Source organism: Clarias gariepinus, chromosome 23 (assembly GCF_024256425.1).
Source record: "Clarias gariepinus isolate MV-2021 ecotype Netherlands chromosome 23, CGAR_prim_01v2, whole genome shotgun sequence".
Taxonomy (NCBI): Eukaryota; Metazoa; Chordata; class Actinopteri; order Siluriformes; family Clariidae; genus Clarias; species Clarias gariepinus.
Genome location: NC_071122.1, coordinates 17770537 through 17795250, shown reverse-complemented (window position 1 = coordinate 17795250; position 24714 = coordinate 17770537). Strand labels below are relative to the sequence as shown.

The window sequence follows — 24714 nt, the reverse complement described above, 5'->3', positions numbered from 1 at the left end:
CTTTAAAACATGGAAGAAATATAGCTGCATGAGACAAATTGGACAGTAAATGCTCGTGGTCTTGAATGAAACCGAAAACCGCAATCCCCAAAAACAGAAATGAATCAACAGTCTACATATGATTCATTTCATCACATGGTCGAAATTAACTGACATTGTACTGTAACTTGCATTAGCACAGAAATCTCCTTCTGTGACATCACAAGTGCTTAACCTCTTACAGCACAAAATATACCAACAAACAACGACATTTAAAGTGTCTAAAAAATAAATAAAACAGAAAAACAGCTTTACTGCTTTACAGTTTTACTGACAGCTGATATAGTTGTTGTGTATGAGATCATATTTTATCCCTTGAAGCAGTTCATTTATAAAAAAACAAAACAAGGATTATTTCATCCTGGTTGGTTTTTCTTGGTGGTACAAAATATTGTAGCAGGAAACTATTTGAGTCGTGGTCTTTGAGAATTTTGGAAAGTCAAAATGAATACTTTCCACCTCTAGACCGTAGAAGGCAAAACAGAGAAAGCGGAAAGAATGAAAGAGCGTGCGGAAGAAAAAAAAATGAAACACAAAAAGATGGCGTGGAAAACGGACAACCGGGCTGTATTTCATTTTCATAAAAATCGTCAAACTTGTCATCATGACCATAGGATGTTTTTTTTATTTCTTTCTCAAAAGTTGGAGATGTTCTCTGGAGTTGAGCAAAGCAGCAGAGTTTGTAGCCGAAATTGCAAATTCAAACCAGTCTCTCAGAGTTACAGCATGCCGCTGCTGTAGTTTTAACATGTCTCTTTTTGCTTAAATATATAAATAGCTCAGTTTTATGGAAATTCTTTGACGTTTAACTTGCCTTTGCATCGCAAATCGGCAAGAGAAAAAAAAAAACGTGTGCAAATTCAGATTTGTAATGATTATTTTACTGGGATGGATAGTTCCCTTGAGGAGTTGATGTACTGTGTTTTCATTTAAGTCAGTTTGATTTGTATACGATTCCTTTGTTCTGTCATTCTGGAAGGCTAGACGTTTGCGGCGGTGGTCTTCTGGAGCAGAACCGGATTTTAAATCTTGGCTCAGCTCGCGAATCCAAAGCTAGATCCTCGAGGAGATCGCAGTCCGCTGTGGAGACGTAGAGTGCCAGTCAAAAGTTTAGACCTGAGAGGTTAAGAAAATGTATGGATTAAAACTTTGTGCAGGTCAGCTAAGATTGCGGATGAAACGTTGAAATTCTGAGGTATTAAGTTTGCACTTTTTTCTCCGCACTCTTCTTCTCAGTGAACATTGTTGCACGAAGCAGAAAAAAAGGATCAGGGGGGAAAATGGTTATGCTCCATACATTGCCTCTTTATCTAGCGTGGAGGAAATGGTTAACTTGGGAATTTGTTAAGGGCCTGAAGTGACGTCCCACCTGAGAGAGAAGGAGAGAGAAAGAGAGAGAGAGATGGATATTTTCGATGCCTGGGCGTCTGCTGGCAGCAAATAGGAAAAGCAAACATTTCGTTCTGGGAAGAGCAACATTTAAAAATGAATGCTACAAAATTGTGGTTTGTTTCATCATTTCCTGAGCTTGTTTTTTTTTTCCCCCTGTGATACTTCTCTAAAATGCAATGTGTGTCTAAAAAAAGAAAATAAAAATCTGTACAGCTGTTACTTTTATTTTTTTTCCCCTTGCAGTTGTGCACTTTTTAGAACCAGAACTTAGACCAGGTATTTATTCCCCAGTCACTCCTTCGCCTTAGCAACTCTCAGTATCAGCAATATAAACAGGCGGCTTTTACCAGGCGGTTAGGAGCGCTTTCAGGATTGCTCACTACAGCCGGCGTACTTGCAGAAACAGGATAGAGAATGAATCATGGGCCCCTCCACCCTTTCGCATAAGTGCCAAAGAAAATCTGCTGATAGGAGAAGTTTAAAAAAAAAAAAAAGAAAGAAAAGGAGTTTGAAATTAAAACGCTCACAGTGCGTAGACAAATCTGTTACATTACCACAGAAAGACTCACTTTTTTTTTTTTCTTAACTCACAGCAACCTGATTGATTTTGACTCCCCGAAGCAAAGGCAAGTTCAGTCCTATTTTCCGTCCAATTAAAAGGCAAATGTACATTTTTATTTGCTCAGTTTTTGCCCCCCAAGCCTTGCAAACGCATTCTTTATCTTTTAGATCTGAAAAGTATGCCCCTCCCCCACCCCCTCGATTTCGCTCACTCTTTTCCTTCTTTCCTCCTGTGCTTTACACCCCTGGGAGGAGGAATGCATCTTTCAATATTCTTCAAGGTCAAAGTTCAGCTGGTAGAAGAGGGGAAGGCTCTAACGAGACCCGGCAAGCCTCGGCACCGGCTGAGGCTGCCAAAAACAATTACAAGACTCGGCAAAACCGCCATCTCACACTTGTAATCAGGGGTTCACAACTGCTGATTTATTGGCCTGCCCTTTTTTTTTTTCTCACAACCTCCCATTATGGCTGCGATCTCTACCCATTACCGAATATGACAAGGCTTCCTTGCATGCTTACACCTCTGACTGCCTGCCTGATCTGACACATTGGGCCCTGTGTACTTTTGCCAGGTTTCTTGAAGAGGGAAGCTCTGCTTTATTACACTCTTTGAATTACAATTTAGCTGCACTGAAGATCCCGCATGACGGCATTGGTGGTGAAGTAGGAATATGAAGGTAGGAAGAGGCAGGAGCAAGGAGAACACCAAGAAAAGAGAGTAACGATGTGAGGAGGTGGCCATTTATCGGCTGTGTTAAACTTCTGGATAATATTCAGAGGTGGTTTATATGAAACACACTAAGAGGTTTTCAGATTAGTTTAAAATGTACCACATCTCCAAATATGACCCGTCTCCAAACCCTGCCATTACAAACATGACCAGCTATTGTTAGGGAGTGTTTTTTTTTTTTTTTTTTCAGTGGACATTTTGCCTTGTGCAGACGGCATTCAATTAGGAATATGATTGACTGTTAATATAAAATTGACTTAAATATTCAAGATGGGGAAAATTTGATTCAGTTAAATATCACAATAATCAAAAATATTAAAAAAAATTGACCGGAACAATTGATTCTGACTTTTTGCCAAACGTCAGAGTGAAGCAATGGAAACTTGTTTTTATGGTAACACATTATAAACATACTCATTAAACATGCTTACACCAGTCTTAAAACACCGTGTGCGCTACTTAGAAGCATCGTGCACGACCATGCTAACAACTCTGGAGCTCAAGATTTTAGCGGCATCCGTGGTGGTAAACATCGCCGTTTTTTTATAATCCTTCAATAGTTTACAATCTAAACTATTCACATTGTCATACCATCTGGTCGGAGTGAATAATTGGATAAGTTTCTTTGGAAATAATAATTTTGGCAAATTACAGAGATATATGTGCTCATTAAATGCGCACCTTTTTGTTGAATTAAATTTTAGGGGAAATGTTAAATTTTTGTATTTGAAGTTGGTTTTTAAATGAGAAAACTAATACTATAACGAATGGGCTACATTTAATTCCTCATGTTCAATTCAGTAGTGAAGCTGGTGAATAAAGTTAAGGGATAAACTTAAGCTGTGATAACTATTGAATATGGAATTTATAAAACTGTGTTAATAGTTATCGAATTGGTGATAAAATCGTATTGTGTGATTCCCCCGTGTCCCCATTCGCAACACTAACTCCAAAAATCATAGCACATGTTTGCATTTGAAGTGGTAAAATGTTGGTCTTTCTCTAGTATAATCGTACAGGTGGCACCCTCTAAACTATTTACAACATTGACAGGCAGCACAGCATCCGTTTAATATCGTATCATGATATTTAAAAAATTGGGACACCAACAAAATCGCAATACAAATTGAATCAGCACATAGGTATCGTGATAATATTGTATCGGTTTGTCCCTGGTGATTCCCATCTAAATTTCAACATTTTTTTTGGCAATAATTTTTTTGGTAATAATAGTTACTGAAATGGTAACTAAAAACTTACAAACTTTAACTGTAGCTTTTTTAATCATTCTAACGATTGGTCCGATTTGACCTGAAACCAACAAGTTTCCAAACATGTTCTAGTGCGAGGCGGATGCAAGCATCTTCCCCCTTAAAAGCGGACACTGGATCATAACATGTTAAATCCAGGACATTGTTTTATTCATTCATTCCACCTTTTCATTTATACTCTTCCTATGTTTTTTTTCTCCATGAGTTCCCATGAAAGAAATGCCCGCTGTCTTTCGGTCCGTCGTTGCTTTACGGCTTGCCTTCGAGGTTTATCCAAAGTCAAATCGCCCTCATATTGGTTCGCGGGTCTCTATAGCTCCGGATACGCCAGCATCCCTTTCAGTCATGCCAGCTAAGCATGAACGCTTCATTTGCGCGCTGTTAGCAGCCAAACTTTCACCAGGTGGCTTTGAATGACATGCTTTATGAACCTTGCGTCGTGATTAAAGTTCTGAAATCTGATTCTTGCCTTTCAGGTGCCTTCCAAGAGTCCATATATGTGTGTGTGTGTGTGTGTGTGTGTGTGTGTGTGTGTTAAGAGTGCTTTAGACAAGCTGCTCTCTATCTTTTAGCTCTGCAGCTGTTGTTGTGGCTGGCCACATGTGCCAGATAGCACCGTGTACCGATAAATCTGTTCCCACAACAAGCACAGCCCCATAATGTGCTCTTTTTATTTCCTTTATTTATTCTTACTCAGTCTTTAATAAATACGTGGTTGATTTTTCCAGGACGAAACATCAAACCCTTACCTGCTATCATGTTATTATTATGTTTTTTTCCCTCATCTTCTCGTCTCGACTCTGTTTTCCACTAATGAAACATTTGCCCCACGTTCCCAGGAGCTAATCATTGCTCAGATGCCTGCGTGGCATTTTGTTCGACAAGCCCAGGGTTGCACTGACACAAAGGCATAAACAAAACCAAACAAAACTTTATTTTTAAAACTGGAAGAGGCAGAAAGACGAGCTCGTGCTTGTTATTAGAGGAGGCGCGGGTCGCGTTCGCACATTTGAAGGTTTTGTTATGTATCCCGCGCTCCAGCAGCTCTCTCCATCTCTCTCCCACGCTCTTCCCTTTGCTTCTTAACCTCTACTGCTGCATTCCTGCATTGTTGAATGTTCTGTTTTCTTTGCCATCTGACTAAAAAAAAAAAAAAAAGCTCTAATATGTGTTTGGCAATTGATTTCTAATTAAAAGGGACCTTTGGTGTTGTTGCAGCACATGCATCAAAACTCAGCGTCTCGGAAGATGTCTCAGAGTGAGACGAGACTCAGAAATAGAGCTGATTTTATGTATGTATGGTAATTTTTATTATTTATTTCTTCGCGCGACAATCTCGGTTCGAGGTCTCTGATCAACATGCCGGAGCGGGAGCATTCTCCAAGCAAACAACCCTAAGGCCTTCTATTTGGTTTTTAAAGCATTCCTTGTTTTTTTCACCAATTTGTACGGGACACAAAGAGGCTCAGGTGGTGTCCTGACCCTCTCCAGTTCGAACGACAGCCAGTCAATTTGTTTACTAAGAGTTTTCAAGGTTGGCAGACGTGACATTGTAAGCGGTGCGCTTTAGAAATGCTAGAGAAGTACACATTCTCCACTGCCACAATGAATACAGTTTGTGTTCCTCTCTGCCAGTTAGATTTAGTGTGTTTTGCATGTTTTTGTTGTTTGCTTGCTGAGACTTGAACATGCCCTGAGCTACAACTTAAGCAGTTGCAATCGGTCATGGTCATTTAATCTTTGTTTGGTTTAACCCCCCTTTCTCTCTCTCTGTTTTTTTCTGTCTATTTCTCTGTCTCTCTGTCTCTCTCTGTCCACGTTCACTCAGGTGCCACGTGATGATGGTAGAATCAGCAACTGAGACCATTCGAACAGCGTCCTCCAACCAAAACGGAGTCAGCAGCCTGACCAGCCAATCGGAGGGCGGAGGAAGAGAGGGCGGGTCTAACGGTGACGCCAATGGGGAGATCAGCCCCGTGGATTTACTGCACCTTCAACAGCAGCAGGTGTGTGTCTGTGTTTTTTTTTTCTTTGAGCGAGATAAAAAAAAAAAAGAAAAAACACCCAGGAAGACTGTTACTTGCTGGTAGTTGTGTCTTGTGCAATTTCTTTGCTTGTGTAATGTATAAATGCCCGAGTGGTTTTTATGAGAAGCAAACTGCACAGTTTACATTACACATAGAGAGCGTATTGCACAAGTTCACTATCACATGTTCACTGTGGATTTCCTCATCCCTCAGGTCAGGTATTATCACTAGCTTATCTATCATAGGCGTATAGTAAGTAAACATCCTTCATTTGGCAAACAGTCACATTTCTAAAAAGACACCGATAGGAGCCTGTCATGTCTCTAGTTTCGACAAACCCTGTCCCTTGTAAAACAATCCAAACGTGTTCGGTGAGTACGTACGTACTGTAACTTTTTTAAATATCTAACATGCCTCGTCAACAGAACAAGTTCTAGTGTTCTCGATGAGCCAAACCTCAACCTAAGACAGCGATGGGCTTACGATGATGAATTTGTTAGCTCGACCACCCAACAAGTGGAAGTTCTAACGTGCTGCCCAGTCTCATTTTTTTTTTTCCTTTCAGAAACCAAACTGACTAGGCTATAAAAAAAAAAGAAAAGTTTGCTACATACAGAATGCAAGCTGTCAACTTAGCACAAAGTAATGAACAAGTAGATGTGGGCAGGGAAAACAGGTAGCCGCCCCCCACCATTCTGTCCCGTGCCACACCAGCGAGCATGAAGGTTAACACATGCTTCCTAGACACGTGAAGCCAACTCTCTCCGTCTAGCCTCCTTCTTTCGGGTTCATATTTCAGGATTTGGGTTTGTAGTGTAGCACAGTGTGTTTATGCTGCATGGTGTATCACATCATTATATGCACCAAATGTCTGCTCTTTTCGTAAAACCTAAAAGAAATTAAGCGTATGTGTCTCCAAGGCAGCTGCGAATAGGAAACGTATGTATTTATTTAGGTTAAAGTGATTTGTCCAATCCATTAGGATCAATACCAGAACAGATTTTTGGATTCCCATCAGCTCCCCTGGTCATATAATCTCTTTTAATAGAGAAAGCCAGACAAACCAGCGAACCTAGATTTTGCACTTCCATTCTCTGGTTCCTCTCCAGTCGCTTATCGATTGCCGCAGTCCCAAACCACAGTGTAATTCTGTTAATGCTCTCAATAGCATGTTGCTTTAGATGACACGTCAGCACGAATAATGTTGCACCCCGTTCTGTTTTGTGCTCTGGCCCCATGCGTCAGTGTCTCCCCTGTCCAGCGCGTCAGCTGGAATTTCCTCACAGCTTCCCGGACCCTCTTGGCTGAAATACTTTCACTTTTCGCTCACGCCATCCCCCTAAACACAGGCCAGGCACTCTGGTCCGGCCAACAGAAGCTGCTCTGTGATTTTGATAGCAAAGCCGCAAGCTTTGTCCGAGCCTTGCTGGCGAACTTTCAAGCAAACAGTGACGGTTCGCTTTCTGAAGCAATATCAGAAATCGTGATATTATTGAAAGAAAAGTACTGCAAACTGATGAGCGCCAAAAGAACTCTTTAATGCAGAGTGACTGCAGAATGATCAATGTCTATTAGCTGCTTGCAGACGGCCAAAAAGTTTAAAAGTTACCAGATGCCCTTTAGTGTGAGGACCTCTGCTGAAAAAGAGAGAAAGACAAAATAAGAAAAAAAAAAGAGAGGAACAGAACTTTTCCCCCCTCCTTTCCAGACCCCTGTCTCTTTATATTTCCCTGCTTCTGTAAATTGAAGTAAGCAAGAGGAATTCTAATGAAGGTAATTGAACTGAATTGCTTTTCCTCTTTGGTTTCTTTACCCGGTTCCATCGTGTGTGTGTGTGTGTGTGTGCACGTGTGGAGCCTCCCACAGTGTAAGTGAGAGGCTTTACCTCACACAAGCGGGTCTTTCTTCCATGGCAGGTCTGTGTTATTGCACCTGTGTGTGGTCACGTGAGCCAAAGCCTTTAATTAGAAAGAGAAATGGCCAGTTACTTCTACTCCAAACCTTTCCCAATGTTAAACATATGCCATCCACAGCCTCACTAATACATGCTCTTTCTCTATTTCCGCTTCTCATTGCCTCACTCGACTTTTCTATTTTGTCTTAAATATACAGACCTGTTTAGCGTAACTAGGTATTTATATATATAATATGGTAAATTAACAAAAACTTACTAACGAACAAACAAAAAATAGGGTATTTATTGAAATATTTGGAAATTCAAGTTTCAATACTTTTTTTTTACTTTTGTTTTGTTTTTCTGTTTTTTTTTTTTTTTTTTTTTTTATGTTGCGTGGCAAGGTCAGTAAAGTTACTATGTAGTTCTTAACTCATCTCGGGTAATCATTTTTCCCGAAAAGCGCATACATAAAAAATAATAAAAAAAACAAACAAACAGATGAAGTAAAATGCATTTTAATTAAACATAGAAATGTGCAAACCATAAGTTACCAAGTGTGGATCTTTGCGCGAATGAGGCTTAAACTCCATAAAAAAATTTTTTTTAGCAGTTTAGGAAAAATAGATTTGTTAAAAAATATAGTACAAAAAAATGAACGATATTCTTAGATTAATTTTTCATTTGTAATAATAATAATAATATAATGTATATAAAACATCTCTGTCACTTCACACAGTACAAATTGTTCAGTTACTGCCTGACTTATCCATTTTCATAGCGAGTTTACCCGCTAATTTTCACCAGCTAATCGTCCACCCGGCAGCCCGCACCGTAACCAACACCCACCAATGTGAATATGAGCGCCATCCTGACTACTCCAAACAAACAAATCAGATGTAGTAACTTGTAATTTGGAACCCAGAGCTGTCAGTCTAAAAACTAAATAAATAAATCAGATTTGCCCTGCTGTGTGAACAGTCTCAGATCTTTATTTCCCGACTCTGCCCCTAGAGGCCTCTTGAATTAAGTGTATATTGATTGATTTCTGCTCTAACGCTCCCGACTGAACTCGAGCAGGGGAAAAAAAAGACTTTATCAAACCATCAACACAAGGTTGTTTTTATTCGCTGGGATTTTTGTTTTAAACCAAAACTGGCAAAGCGTCAGTTTACTTAGAAAAAAAATGAGTCAGTGATGATTCCTTCCTTAAACATTTTTTTATGTTCCCTTTTTTTAACCTTCTACCCATAATCTAGCATTTTAGTGACGTTAGATGCTGTGTGGGGGAGACCAGTGTTTTTTTTTTTTTTTAAATGTTTGGCATTACTTGTCAATTAAGCGTTCAGAAGAGTAAACGTTTGTGTGGTTTTGTGTGAGGTGAGGGTATGTGGGTGGGTGCGGGAGTGTGCAGGTATGCAGGTTGTGTGTGTTTCAGACCATACGGACCAGACAGAGCTTTTAAATCCAAGTACACCTGCTTTTAAATCCTGTTATTTGTTTTTTTAAAAACATTGTCATGAGGGGTCATATTCCTGACTTTCCCTAAAGACAGACCTTTAGAAGGCCCCGCCCTCCACCCCCCAGGGTGCCTATTTGAACCACTGTCACTTTTGATGCTGGAAACTCAACGATATGCAAAAAGCTGTGTGAACCGCAATACGTCTTTATAATTGCATGATTGAGATACTGGATCAAAAACGAAAACCACACACACACACAAAAAAAAAAGATGGAGCAAACACTTTGTTTCCCTTCCTGTTAGTGCTTTGGTAAAAGAAGTCCAAGCTTTGTTCTGGATAATCTGGATCAGTCGCTGACCTGAATCATATTCCTAATGTCTTATAGCTGTTTGATCTGAAGACCAACATCAGAAATGCTTCAGTTCTCTGCGTCCTTTTTTGTCTTCTCTTTCTTTCAGCTCTGATGTTCTGAGCCAACGAGCTTGGCATGGAGTTTTTTTTTATTTTTTTTATATTGGCAGCATGGTTACTTCTCTTTTTTTCCACTCTTCTTAAGATTGCAATAGCGCACAAGAAATCTTGCGCCAGAATTAAATGTTATACCGCAACACTTTCGGATTCTTGAATTGGCTTTATTCCGTATGGCAGCGGCTCTGAAACACAAATCATATTCATCCGCTCATTATCATGTCCGTAGGATCCCGCTAATTCACAGGACCTGCTGCGTCACATTATGTTATCCTGAATAATGAATGTTTTTGAATTATATGTTTTTTTGTAATTTAAAAAGAAAATTTTAAGTGATTGATATGGGGAAATTGATATGTTTTGTTATTTTGAAAGAGTTAGCTCTTAAAGTGGGCCTATTACGCAAAACTCACTTTTTAGTCAGGCGTGTACAAACAAAAAAGTGTGAGGAAAAAAAATTCCCCGATTTTTTTTTTCTATTTTCATATTGGCCAAGGCTTAAACAAGCCAAGTATATTTTGCCTCATTGTGACCTCATATAAGAAGATTGTTTCTCAGCTCTGCTGTTCTCATGCGGCTTAGCGGTAGCTCATTTACATAGAATTGGAATATGAACAATACTTTTGAAGGAGGAGTAAAATAAAGTGAGTTTGAGGTATGAAAAAATGCATTATTTGAGAAAAGCATTAACAGACACACTTTCGGGGAGTTTTAAAGCTTTCCACAAAAAAAGTTTTCAAAATGGAGAACCTTTAAGAAAGAATTGAGGCAACAACTATATATAGTTGCTATAATGTAATGCAAAGAATATGAATAGAATTATAAATGATTGTAGCCTCATTAGAGTGGTGTAAGAGGAACTAAACAAGAAAGGGTTAAAGGGGAAAAAATCATGGATGCAGTATGTATTATTATACCTCACGAATCACACCTTAATTGTCGGTTTTCATTCATGGTTATAAAAGGACACGGAGAGAGCAAAAGTCTTAAAATAGCAGAACAAACAGTATCCAGATGAGAATTCTCCTAAAACCGACAACTTCTTCCTGTAAGTTTCTTCTAACTCATACGGCAGGCTTTAGTCCGTTGATGGTTTGTGTTTCACTTCTCTCTGGCTTACCTAAAAAAAGCAAAAACAAAGATTGCCACAGTTTTCTCAGGAAGTGCCTCCCAGCCACCAAGTCCCACTCAAACCCACCCACCTGCGTGTACACACACACACCCTCCCACACACACACACACACACACACACACACATAGACACAGTCTTACTCACTCATATGCTCACTAATCCATCAGGGCCTCCTCCTCTTTCTGTTTATCGCTTCTGCATTGTCTCTCCCCTCCTGATGCTCCCCTCTCATCCGCCTCCTTTAACAAACCCGGCTCTTTCACCTGGATGCAGTGGGAGTGGTGGAACTCAGTGGAGCGGAGAAGGGGGGGAGAGCAAAAAAAAAAAAAAAAGCAGACAGGACACAAAGCACTCTCTCCATGGGCCCCTCCAGAGCCTGGGAGAAATCACAGACATCTCTGCAGCCGTCACAGACTCACAGCAAATAAACAGAGGTCCTTAAGAGCTGTGGAAAAGGAAGGGGGGGGGGGGGGTGGATGTGGAAATAGAGCAAGATATTGGAGTCAAGGGAAAGGTGGATAGAAGAGAGAGAAGGGTGTGAGGTAGAGAGAGAGAATGGGGGTTACAGTAGGGTGAGTTAGCAAATTAGATGAAGCGACTGTGAAGGAGCTCTGAGGTAGAGAGATAAAGAGTATAAGGTGTGTATATATATATATATATATATATGAGAGAGAGAGAGAGAGTATGATGAGTCAGAGAGAGGTGTGGACAGATTGGAGATGGGGCTAAAAGGACAAGAGAAAAGAGTGGAGAAGCATAGACGACAGAAAGAGGAGAGGGTCGAAGTGGTGGGAGGGTAGAGAAAAGAAGTAAAGGGTGGTGTGTGTGTGTATGTGTGTGTGTGTGTGTGTGTGTGTGTGTGTGATGGGGGGGGTGGGGGTTGTAACGCTGAGACGTGTCAAGAAAGACCGGGGCCCCCCTGAGGAATGTTTCTTGTCTGCTTCACAACCCTGAAAGCAGAAAAAACCTTGCTTGAGGGGGGATGGAAGAAAAAAAAGAAAAGAAAAGAAAAACAACAGTACACACTGGCCAAGTCCTTGTAGTATTTCACCCGCCTTGTTTCACAAATCCCAACCACAGGGTCTTGTCTTTTCACTGGCATGAGTGTGCTTCACTTCAAACATCTCATCCACATCTTTACCTGCACTAGGATACATCTGTCTTTCTCACTTTCTGTCTCATTTTCCAGTAGGCAGTCATCTTGCTTCTAAGCAGGCCTTCAGACAGGATGCTTTCCAAACAGTACATAGCCGGTTACAAACATCGGTGGGACCAGAGGTGCTCTGTGAAGCCTCATATCGCCCCTCCTTTCCTAGCTTACACTTGGTTGTCCGTATGTCTGTGCGTATCTGACAAAAACCAGGTGCCCTTCTTTTCCTTTTGTTTTTTTATCCCTTACCCTCCGCCTCTTCCACTGTACCCTTGTGCTTGTAATAAACTCGGCAGCTAAAAAGGTACCCCCCAATTTAGGCTACCAGGGAACCCCTTGCACTCTTTCTCCTCCCGGAGGCTTTGAGGTGGAGGGAACTCCTCACTTTACAGGACCTCTTATCTGCCTAAGGACACCTAGTTTTCACAATTTTGTGCTGTTGCACCTGAGTTAGCAGCACATACATGTGTGAGCCGCCTGGGTAGAGTGGGGACTGGGAGGAGAGACGTACATTGCTACTGAAGTGCAATTTTCTCCAGGAGTGCCACTCAACTGAAACATAGAGGGAGGAAAAAGAGAAGGAGGGGGTGGGCAGTGACTCAAATTTTTGTTACACACTAAACAGTGCATGCTGGTGAGAATGGCTGAGAGGTATTTTGAAGCAGGCCCCTTCTCAGGTCAGGCACTCTGAGTAACCTTGCAAGGAAGAATGTTAGGACAAAGGGGCACTCGTAATTTGTAATGAGTTGTAAAAGGATGGTGGGGATATGAGAGAGAGAGAGAGGGAGCGAGAGTGGGAGAATTTGGGAGAGAGAGAGCTGTAGTGTATTTGGCCCTTTGGGACAGCGCCAGCCCCTCAGGAGGCTCAACACTATGGCCGACAGACAGCTTGCTTGCTTTTAGGAGGATTTACGATGATGCATGTGGAAACCATGGATCTCTCATCTCGTGGTTCATCGCACAGATGGAGAGACTGAGAGTATGCTTAACTATTGTCTCTCTCACTTCCTCTTCTCCTAGCACTCTTACTCTTCTTGTCTTCTCCTTCTGCTTTCACTTTGCTTTGTAGTTGTGCTGCTCATCCTTCAACTGAACATCTATTTGTTTACTTTGTTCCGTCTTTCCTCTAATGGTAGACCTGCAAGACTTTTCAAGTTTCGCTTTGCTGAACCCTTTACTAGCTGGGAAACATGTCCATGATATTACAGGGACTCTTAACTCTTAATCTTCTAAGGTTTAGGTCAGGGATTTTCAACTCCAGTCCTGGCGAGCCAGTGTCCAAGACAGATTTGTGATTCTTCTGGTCTGAGTAGAAGAGACCCAGTTTAGGTATTGGTCCTGGGCACTTTCTACACAAATTTATACCAGTTCCCTGACCAGTTAAAACTGTCGAATTGCCTGACAACCACCAATCTTTTTAAACTGCTACTGTTCCAGTGTTGTTGGGCAGCTGAGAGCGTTGTAGCAGAGCACTAACTGCATTATTCTACATGTGTTGCATGAGCAGACTGCCATGGAAACAAATCAGATCTAAAGGTCAATTGTGGTCTCCTGGACACCCAGCCAAAGGTGGCTGATGGATCTGGCTTTGGTAAAAGTTTGTTATTGGCTTTTTTTTGCCAAAATTTCTCCCTATTTACTTACAGACACTTTCCATCCAGAACAAACCAACCAGTCTTTGCAGGTAGGAGAGGTATTTGTGGAGAAGCTGGAGATGCAGACTGCCTAAGGGATCCCTAACCCTAGGGATTTGCAGGGCAGATCGGTCGCTATAAAATATACAGTACAAGGCTGTGCAGATCCAGTCAATAATCAGGTTTCAGCTTGTGGCAGGGCTACCTGAGTTCAGGCTGACACTAGTGTGATGGACTTTGGCCTCTCTAGGTTGGACTAGCTTGTGGGCATTCTCATCATCCTTGTAATAAACAACGCCTGGTAGAGTTCTGGATGTGGTTGGCGTTGACCGTTCGGTGTCATACTTTCCTGCAAATTAATCAAAAGAATGCTCCTCGTTCTCCTTTGCGTCCCTCATCCTTCTCTCACGCTCACAGTTTGCCCTAAGCAGCTTAAGGCTACAGAACAAAAGGACAGCATGAAGGGAGGAAGAGATTTGTGGCTTTGAATGAGAGTATGATATCCCTTTTAGGAAGGGGTTGAGTGCTTATAGCATCAAGTAAATCTAATGCTGTCGGCACATTGAAAGGTGTCGTCACTTAAAAGCATTCCATACTTTTAATTGCCGAAGGGGCTGATGGTACCCGAGTTGACCAAAGAGGAAAGGCCATTCCGAGTTGCAGCATTATGAAAGTGGTGCCTGAGTTATATGTGTGTATATGGACGTTGTTGGGTAGTCTAAGATTATCCATAGTTTTTTTATGCAAAGTGTGCTCCTAAAGTGTTAGGGCACAGTGTTTTTTAGCAAGTTTTTTTTTTAAAAAAAAGCATAATATATTAAGATTTTGCACATCCCAAGTGGCACAACAAAAAAGCATTAAAATCCTGACAACTGTCTGTGGCCAAGAGTCCAAGAGAGGAAAAGTAGCCTTTCTCTCCGGGTGGGAGGTATGTGTATCTGTACGATATTCGTCCTAGCACCTAGCACTAAGAAAATAAGCTAATCACTTAATGATAATGTTGTGTGATTCCACAATAGGGAAAGATGTGATTGGCTTAATACAAATACAAAAATAGAAAAAGAATAAACAGCAGGGATTTTTTTATGTTATACTGTATTTTTAGAGACTCATCAGGAATGTCTAAAAATGACTAAAAAGTGAATTTTGCGTAACTGGTTTACATTGATCCAGACTAAACATAAAAAATTAATCAGCGACACGTGTCATAACGTATAATCACAAAATCTCCCAGTTTTTTGATTTGTTACACGTTCAGGCTTCTATAAGCAAAAGGGTGCATGAGGCATAATGGGTTTCACATGTGCTGTGTGATATCCTATATTCTGTGTTTAATGATTTTTTCACACATTGAGTCCTAATTCAGGAATGTGGAGAGGTCATATTTATGGACAGGTTATAAAACTAATTTATGAGTTTTTCCAGGGAATGCTTTGAGAGACTATGCAGAGCCTGAGCATTTTTTGCATGCACATGTGTGTGTGTGTGTGTGTGTGTGTGTCTTTGTGTAAAGTCATTTTAACTGAGCTAGGCTACAAAGTCATGTTTACAGCAAATGTCCTGGGTCTATCAATTTCACTCAGTTACGTGCCGCAGTATCCGTGTTTCCTCAGTCAGTGCTGATTAATATATACGACTATAAATTATACGACTGCAATAAACAGGTGCACGCGCATACACACGCACATGCAACTCCTGCCACTACATCAAATCTTATAATTTAGTATCTTGTCACATCTTTATTGCGTTCGTTCATTTGTATTCATAAAGAGCAGATCAGGATAAAATAATTGTTTAAAGATTGCCAGCTAAGTACATAAGCCTGAATCAATCTCTCGCCGTGTTATGTATGTGCTTTGCGTATACAGTATGCAGTACATGCAGCGGTTGTATATAACTGAGTAAAAACGCATTTTAATCAAAACAAATTGCCTGTGATCCTGTAATTGGCGGTAATATCTTACAAATATTTATAACTTCAATCTAACTTCAAACTAAATAAACTTTCAATTTATTTAGATGAATTATTTGCTGATACGGGACTAGGTGAAAATTTTACGCTTCTGATAAAATAAATCAACAAAACAAGGCAATAAGGAAAGTTAGAACAGTAACAGCGTGGAATAGAATAAGTTTTGTATGTGGACTGAGTTTTAACCCAAATTATATGATTAGTTGGCAAGGTCAGAGGTCACTGCCTAGGTCGTCTGCGTTCAGGCGTGTTCAGCAGCATGTTCAGGTTTGGTCAGCGGTCATAAACCCCAGGTTAGTTTTGCTTCCTTTTTGGTATACGGAGTACCCCTTACCGTCATTTCAGTTCTTAAATAAGGTATTTCTCAAGTATTATTTTTTGATGGCGAATGCGGTTTTTTGCTTTCTTTTAATACAAAGCGAGCCTTTATGTTAAGACGGTTTATGAATATGAATAATGTGCCGTACCTGGCGAGACATGTTTATTTTCCCCCGGCAGCTCTCGAGGCACCACAGACATTGACCTTCGCCTAGTCGCCATGGCAATTATGAAAGATCCTCCGCAGAGTATTAATGTGAGGGAGGCACGGCTCCTTGCGCCCTGATTGACAGAGTGGCGGGAGAGAAGGTGCAGAAGAAAGAGAGCGAAAAGGGGAGGGTGCTGGAAACGGGAACGGATTTAGCGGGTGCTGGAGAGCAGAAGTGGGAGGGAGTGATTTAGGTAAGAGTTGAAGTGCGGAGGAAACGGGGAGAGTGGGATCATAGGAAGTGGCAGAGTTGGAAAGGGAAAGACAAAGATGGAGAGGGGGGAGGGAGGGGTGGAAATGGAAGAATGGAGGTCTGTAGGCTGCTGAGTACATTTCCTACTGGACGCCGTCCACGTTAGGAAATGGCAGCCATAATTGAGACTAATTGGCGTGTGTTTTTGCTGTCTCAGCACGCGTCAGGTGACGGGTGGAAAGACACACACACACACACACACAGTATAGACACACTTTGGCCAGTATGCCACGCATGGCTACTTAAGGATCAAGTGTTCAGAGCCCCTGGCTTCCAAAATTCTTTCCTCACTATGGGACAGGGCAGCCCTTCCACTTTCTTCTACTCTCTTTCTTTATCTCCCTGTACTCCACTGCTGGCTCACAGAGAGCCCTGGGAGGGGGCGAAGGAAAAAGAGAAAAAGAAGAAGAAGAAGAGGAGGAGAAATAAAAAGAAAAGAAAGAAAGAAATGCACCCGGCGACACTCTCAAAGTTGTTGCCCTGGTAACTGGCGAGGCCGAGGGACTCTGAACAATGAAGCCGGATTCTTTTTTAAGTGTTGCTAATTAGCTTGCTTCTGCCCGCTTTTTTGTGTTTGCCGTCTTAAAAAGAGATTAAAGTCAACAGAAAGAAGCATTGGAGAGAATAAGGGGGTGAAAAAAGAAGAGGGAAATGTTGGCTTCTCTTCTCTTTTCTTGTTTAAAAAAATATCTAATGATAGATCAATAACTAGAGATATATTGAACAGATTATTAGTGAAGAGGTTTTTTTGTCTTCTTTTTTTTTCTTTTTCAGAAGTTGAATTTGCTGTAGTCTTGTTAAACCTAGTATGTTTTACTAATACTTGGTGATAGACATATTATTTGTTCCCGGTTAGCAGGAGAAGGTGGGAGCCAAAGATGTTTGTAACAGTGCACAATTTTTTCTTTTTGTCTCGTCTGTGCGGTGATATGAAATGTGGCCTTATGGTACTGACGATCAAATTCCTGTTTCTGTTTCTGCAAATTAAGATTCATCCTCATTCTGACTGTATCCTGCACCCTGTAACTGTAACACACACAAACACACACACACACACACACACACAAACATGGCACCACTTCCACCCAGCCGCACATGGTGAGTTTTAAAGAATCTGCCTCTTTTCTTGTTCTTGTGTAGAAATTTCAACATGAAAAAAACTAACACAAAAGACCTTCTGCATTCGACTTTTGACCAGACCTGCAAAGTAATGGGTTTCCAAGTCGAACGGTTTAGAAAATTCACGCCGCGTTCATCTGTTTAAACAGTGTTCCCCTTTCTCCAGAGGTCCATTTTGGCAGCATCCTGTGTGCATTATTATTAGCTTTCTTTTTTTTTTCTTTATTAATAACAACACAGAAATATGTTCCATATGCGTGGTGTGGAAGGGAAGCTGAGTTGCTAGTCAGAGCTATCCAGAGTTTGGTGTGCACACGGTGAACAATATTGGAAAGGTTTCAACTCTTTAAAGGAGCCAGTAGGGGGAGGGACACACCAAACACCTTAACACCCCAGCAGCACCCTCGTTCGTTCTGCCAGATCCACTAATATCTAAATACTAGGACGTTAAAAAGTTGTGTTCATAGCCACGAACTGTCTACTGGGTAGAGCATGGTTTGCTGAAAACGGCAGTGTTAGGGAAAACTGAAATGAAACTGGCATGTAATTGCCATGAATTAGGCAGCTGTTCTTCTTCTTCCTCTTCTCTTGTGCTTGTTCTCAGTTTATCCTTTTACCTCATTCATTTGTACATTCTTTATTCTTTGTGCTTGTCTCACGGTGGCAGTAGAGAAATCGTGCCCAGAGAGTCCTGCCAGAATGCATTATTCTTCTCTCTGGCTCTTTCAGAGCAGGATATGGGGATAACTTACTTCTATACCTTTGCTATTACCTTTCATGTAATATTTTCCCTCATGATTTCTGTCTAGTCTTTTCCTTAACAACTTAAAGGTTGAGAAACCCACATCTGGAAAGCGGCAAGTGACTACAAGTTTCGGACAGGTTACTTTTGTAAAAAAAATTAAAATTAAACCGTTCAGGCTTTTCAAGCATTGTAGCTTATTTTTTAAGTTTTAAGTTTTTTTTTTAAAACCTCCTCTTTAAGTTTTATTTTTTATTGCCTTGGCTCTCGTTCACCCTTTCCTCATTTTAATGGCCAGCTTGAGTCCAGAGAGGCCTGCTGTAGCCATTTAAAATTTAAGGTTTTGCCGTAGCCTTTATATTGCGGAAACATTACATTAAATGGCAGGAGGAGAGCACGTCATGTTTTTGAAGGTTCCTTAAATAATTTAAATGTTAGATAATTTGCTTGGTTTTTCTATCTTTTTTTTTTTTTTTTTACATTCTAATAGCTTTGAGTGAAAACAAATGTGACAAGCAACTGAGAGCGCCTATGAACGGCATGCTGGAACAGGAAGTAGCAAATTAAAACCAGCTTTGGCCAACAGGAGGGAAAGAGTTGGAAGAAAAGGAGAGAAAAACGGTCAAAAGTGCAGTTTATTTGTAACCCACCGTGAAATTGGCCGGCTCTACAGTCTATGGCCTTGGTAATGAGTCATGGGGACAAAATTAAGATAAAAAAAACACAAAACAATTTGGCATGAGCCAGTGGACTTGATCATGTCCAAGACTGAACACGTTGCCCCATGGCCCAGTGGTGGACAGCTGCTAACAGGCCTGACCTGAGCACTGTAGACGCACTGGATCGCCTGTAGACGTTGCTCATTTGGTGACCAGCTGTGTTGCAACATTCCAGCTTTTAAAAAGAACCAGGCAGTCCTTTGGTGGAAGTTCAGATATACTAAACTTCTGTTTATTCGACCTACCTCGCCTTGCCTCTAGATGTGGACAACACTTAACACATCTTGGTCTGCCACGTTTGCCTAAAACAGCACTGGAGTTTTTTTCGGGTGACAGGAACCTTTACAAGTTTCTGTACCTGATCATACTTCTACAGGCACTAGATTTTAAGGAGTAAGTGCATAAAGGATCTCTAATAGTCTTGTACAACCAGTCATTGTGTTCCTTGCTACAGTCATTTCTCGAATGAATGACACACAGGTTCCTGGCTTGTGCTTTTACTCAGTTTTCCCCTCATATGCCTGTTGTGTTATTTCCTTTTAGAATACAACCATGGTCTTTTTACAAAATCTTGCAAGATCACATTCCAGAGAAGGTTTTAGCATAGCTTGACTTTTTCCTTTAAGGTCGAATGCTTTCAATTGAAGCAGTGGAAGCCTTTGTATTGTCTTCTTGTTTCTTTGCTCATCCTAAGTTAGCAGGCGTACAGAGGTGTACTATCTGCACAGAATCATCTAAGTGTGACGAGCTCTTCTTCAGGCTTTATTCCCTTGAAACCGGGCTTTATTTCGATTGTTTGAGGTTTTTCCTGTGTGAATAAACCATTTTTTGTTGTCTACATTTTTTTATTCTCCACCTACTCAAAGAAAAACATCAGCTACTATTATTATTTATGAAGTGTTATTTTGTTAATTGGAAAAAATAAATATTTCCTTATGTTTTTTTTTTTTTTTTTAATAGGCTTTCCAGTAGGTCTCTTTGGTCTGCTGCTCGAAAAAGCCTGACCGCACTCGTCCATATGCGCTAACATGAGGTTAGGTTACATTAATCACACAGTGGTCACACCCAGTTGCTTTTCTAAACAGTGTGAACAAATTACATGGAACGTTTCAAATTCATTTTGTGCGTTTGTTAAGAATGTTTCGGTAATAAGTTAATTTCAGATAAAGTTATCAGATTGTGATATTATTCCTGGTGTAAGCAGCTGGTAGTAGTTAAAAAATGCTGCAATCTTGTGGGATGATGAACATCACTGCACTAACCTCCTATAAAAAAAGGTCCTCCAGATTTATATATCTACCACAAATTTGTTTCGACTCGCACTGAAAGCCAGAAAGCCAGGGTTAGCCTGGTCGTTTAATTAAGAGACTCTAGTGTTAGAAGTGTTAGAACACTAAGTAATCCCTTTTAAGTTGTAGCATGTACCGAGTTTCAACACTGGGTCTGGTTCCCAGCTTGTGCATCATGGATTATGGGGAGTGCTTGTCCTCTCCTCTCTTCTCCGCCTTCTCTTTCCTCTTTCCTTTCCGTCCATATGTGATCCAGACTTCTTCCAGCAGACACTGGAAGCTTTCTGAAGGTGTCTGCAGTTGTGCGCCCAGCTTCTGTAACCTGATCCCTTCTGACCCGGTCTGCTTCCAGAACTCCTCACCATCCACTCATCCACCCACGGCCAAGGACGGCCTACCGTGGGGACGGAGGCTCTTGTTTTTCTAAGGGGGTAGTCATGGGGGTTGTTGCAAGCATCAACAATGGTCCTCTGTCAGCAATGATGGATCATTCCAGCATATGGTGCCCACCTGTACACAGACAAGCCAACTCTGCTCTATTTGGATTTACAGCAGAAAGAGAGAGAGAGAGAGAGAGAGAGAGAGAGAAAACACCCGACATTTTGCCCAGATTCATCACCTCCCTGCACTGTTTGCTTTAGCAACCTGAGCCTAATGAATAGAACCTGGGCCCGCCAGGGAAGAGGCGCCCAATCATGCCCTGTTTGTGTGTCTTGGTGCCTTGTTTTGGAACGCCTGTTGAACAGGCAGAAGGAGCTCTGCCTGACTTTGTTTTTGGTGGACGACGACCACATGTAGATGCTGTAACCCTGCTTGTAGAAAGGGAAGGAAGATGGAGAGAATATGGACTGCAAGGCACATAAGCCAAAAATAATTTTTTCCTCATTACTTTCCATAAATGGACCTTCATACAGTATGAAGACCAGAGTTCCGCCTCTCTGCACCTAGAGGGAGGGCAAGAAGAGAAAGAAAAATCAGTACCCTAGACCAGCCACACCCCCACCCCCCCTACACAGGCCAATTTTTTTTTTTTAAAAAGGTCTGTTATTAAAGCCCATGTCAGGAGTGTTGATTTACGGGGGGAGTTTGGGGTGGGGGGGGGGGCGGGGGGGTTGGCTTGGCTGATGACAAGTTAGGAGAACTCACACACAGTGCAGCTTAGGCCTCCAAGCTGGGCGCTGACCTCTTCACCCTCCCCTTCCCCTCTCTCTTTTTCTCTTTCTTTTCTCTTTCTCTCTCTCTCTCTCTCTCTCTTAGCACCCTCCCGCCCTCTTCGCAATAAAACCTGTCTAACGTCGCAGTACAATGGAGCTGTTGTTGGACCCAGCCACCCGCCGCCTCCCTCATATTTTCTTTAAAGGTGCAGCGCACGCCGGTGAATGCCACGAGGCTTTAGAAGGACATACGGAGGGAGGGCCAAAGTCTCGCAGGTCACTGTACAACACAGTTTCAACCCTCAAAGACTTATATCAAAGACTTGACAAAGCAAAAGAGCAAAGGAAATCAAGTCAACATGGATGTCAGGTTTTTTTTTCCGCCGGGTTTCTGGCTTGCAACTCTTTTCTTCTCTTTTCTTTCCAACTCCGAGTCTAAGTTTACCCAGCTCGTCCAAAGTTTGTACGTTGTCAAGACTAATCCAATAGCTTTTCATCCACCCTGAACGGAGAGCCTGTGCACCGTTTCCACAGGGAGACGACTGCTCCAGCGCCTGAGACTCCGGGACAGCCCCGGCTCCTTTCAGTCATGTTTGCCTTTCGCAACCTTTGCCCCGGCGCTGCTCTCAGTTCAGCCTGATGAAGCACAGAAGCACCATGGCACTGACCACACTTTTTTTTTTCTTAGTCTATCAAGCACGCTCATATTAAGAAACTGAAAATGCCAAGAAGAGGCAGAGATCAGTTTAAGAAAATAGTTGCGCATATTAGCAGCACGACCGGTTTATTAAGAAAGTGTCACAATCAGTGCAGTAATTTGGATCGAATTTGCCTTTATTGTTGCCAGATTCCGTCTAGTCCCAGGCCACCACTGGTGTGAGCCTAAGCGCGCATGCACATGTGGTCATAGCTGGCGAGGGTATTTAATATCCACCACATGCCTGGTGTGTATGTGTGTGTGTGTGAAGCCGAACTGGCCAAGGCTAGACTGGGAGGTGTTTTTAGTCCACTTAAGTTTGTTACTGCTGAGGTAACACTCTGACGGGACACGGTTCCTGTTCAGTCGGACGGAGGGGCTTTTTCAGGGCGTGGGTGGATTGGGGGGGGGGGAATACATTCGCATCTGTCTGTGTGTGCGCGCACTATTCAGCTGCGACCTCAGCAAAAGTAACAAGTGCTCTTGATACAGCAGATGGTTTTCATCATGCAGGCCATACATTTGATTGCGTGATGAGCCTCTCTCTCTCTCTCATTCTCTCTCTCATTCTCTCTCTCTCTCTCTCTCTCTCTCTCTCTCTGTCACTCTCAGTTTTTTTTTTTAAGAATAAGCATCTTTTATATCGAGGGCATTGCTGTTAACTTCACAATGCACCCTCCCACACACACACAAGGGCTTTTGCAATTGATATCATTTGCAACAGTGGGTGTTAGATATTTCAAAGGGACTGATTAGTATTCATGTGAATTGATTGGGTATATCAGGGAGTCATAAAAAAACACCAGTTCATCCCTTTTATTTAGGAAACCTGTTGCATATAGTACATTATAAGAGCTGCTCTCCATCTCTATCTCTCTGTTATTTTTGGATAGTATTTACAGTTTATATACCACAGCAGACCTGAAGCTCTGATTAGCATTGGTAAAATTACCAGGAACTGTTTCTCATCATGTCAGGTTAAAGTGTAATGCTTACTCTCTCTTTTTTTTTTTCCTCGTGAACCGGTGGTCTGGCCCCACATTTTTTTTTCATAAATCAATATTTACCATGTAGCCTTCCTCTCTCTCTTTGGAGCCAGGAAGCAAATGTGCATCCTGATGGCGCTCTTCAAAAACTATGCTTTGCCCCCTGATTTACTGCCGCCTGGTGTTTTTGTTTGGAGAGGCATGTTTTTCCGTTGGCCCACTGCCCCCAACGGCTTGGTGTGTTGAAACAAAAACAGGGTAACTAAAATTCCTGAGCTCAGGCGCAGACTATTCCGACTGTTGGGACAGGACGGTGCTGTACAGGAGCAACAGATAAGATGAAACATATACACACAGACCTAAGAAAAAATTTCTTCCATCTTCATGGGGTTTCTTCCATCAGTCAAGGGTACGTGCGGTATCTTGTACCTTTGGTTTGTATAAGTTATCTGTAAAAGTGCATGTGGTGTGGCAGTTATGTACAGGTAATTCAGAAATCTGAGTTATGACATGACCCTTTGAGTTTGTCAAGACAACGTATTACATTGGAATTTTGGACATTTGGAGGATGCAAAATGTTTTAACTATTAAACATAGTTATGATTATATCTTCCTGTTTGTTTTAGTTGCATAACTATAGCAGCTTTATGAAGATCCAGAGGTGACTGTGGCAAGGAAGAACTCTGAAAGAAACCCTCACATATAATAATATATCAACATATAATGGTGGAACATCTTTAAAACCCAATACACTAAATTATATGATGAATGCAAATACTTTATGTTCATTTTGTTGTAAGGTGGTGCCAATATTTGCAGTATTGATAGATTTTAAGGGGTTTGTGAAATGCAAAGTAAATTTTCCAAAGTAAAAAAGATTCTGATGAAAGTTAAGCTGTGTGTGTCAGAGAGAGAGAGAGACTCACCACCGTCTGTTTTCTCCCATGTCCACAGGCTCTCCAGGCAGCACGCCAGTTCCTTCTTCAACAGGCCACAGGACTCAGCTCGCCCAGCAGTAACGAGGTCAAACAGAGCCCTGTACAGGTGAGACACACACAGACCACAAAGCACACTTTTTTAAAGACTTCCCTTTTACCCCACTCCTAATTTACTCTTCCAGCTCAGTATAAAACTCAGTAACAAACTGTAACCTAGTCTAATTTCCACTACTTGTTACAGTGCTTTTGTTTTTTTTCTCTTCCTTCCTTCTCTCGCTCTCCCTCTCTCTCCATTGCTCTCCCTCTCTGAGATTCTGTCTCTCAAGCTCTCAGCGCTGTATTAAAAAGCAGTCAAATGAATGTGTCTCTTTGTACTGAAGCGCCACACAATAGGCAGTGCTTGGAGACCAAACACAATTCCCTCTGTGAGCATGAGGTTAGCTGTAGAGCAGGATCCCCTTCCACCTGACCTTGTACATGCACACACACCGTGTGTATGTGTGTGTGTGTGTTTTAAGTGGGACAGAGTAGTTCAGTAGCTGTGATACCGGGCGCCCA

The 24714-nt window shown here is 41.6% G+C and overlaps 1 protein-coding gene across 2 annotated transcripts in view; it reads left to right on the top strand.

Moving 5' to 3' along the window:
• Positions 1 to 24714, top strand: part of foxp4 (forkhead box P4) — a 133524-nt gene that overhangs the window by 41312 nt on the left and 67498 nt on the right. Inside the window, exons 2-3 of one of the 2 annotated variants that reach the window (XM_053484130.1) lie at positions 5822 to 5999; positions 24173 to 24262. In XM_053484130.1, the coding sequence (XP_053340105.1) occupies positions 5832 to 5999; positions 24173 to 24262 (258 nt within the window). In that variant the 5' untranslated portion in view covers positions 5822 to 5831. Of the gene's footprint in view, positions 1 to 5821; positions 6000 to 17552; positions 17611 to 24172; positions 24263 to 24714 lie in introns of those variants that run through there. The other variant, XM_053484131.1, reaches the window with a different exon arrangement.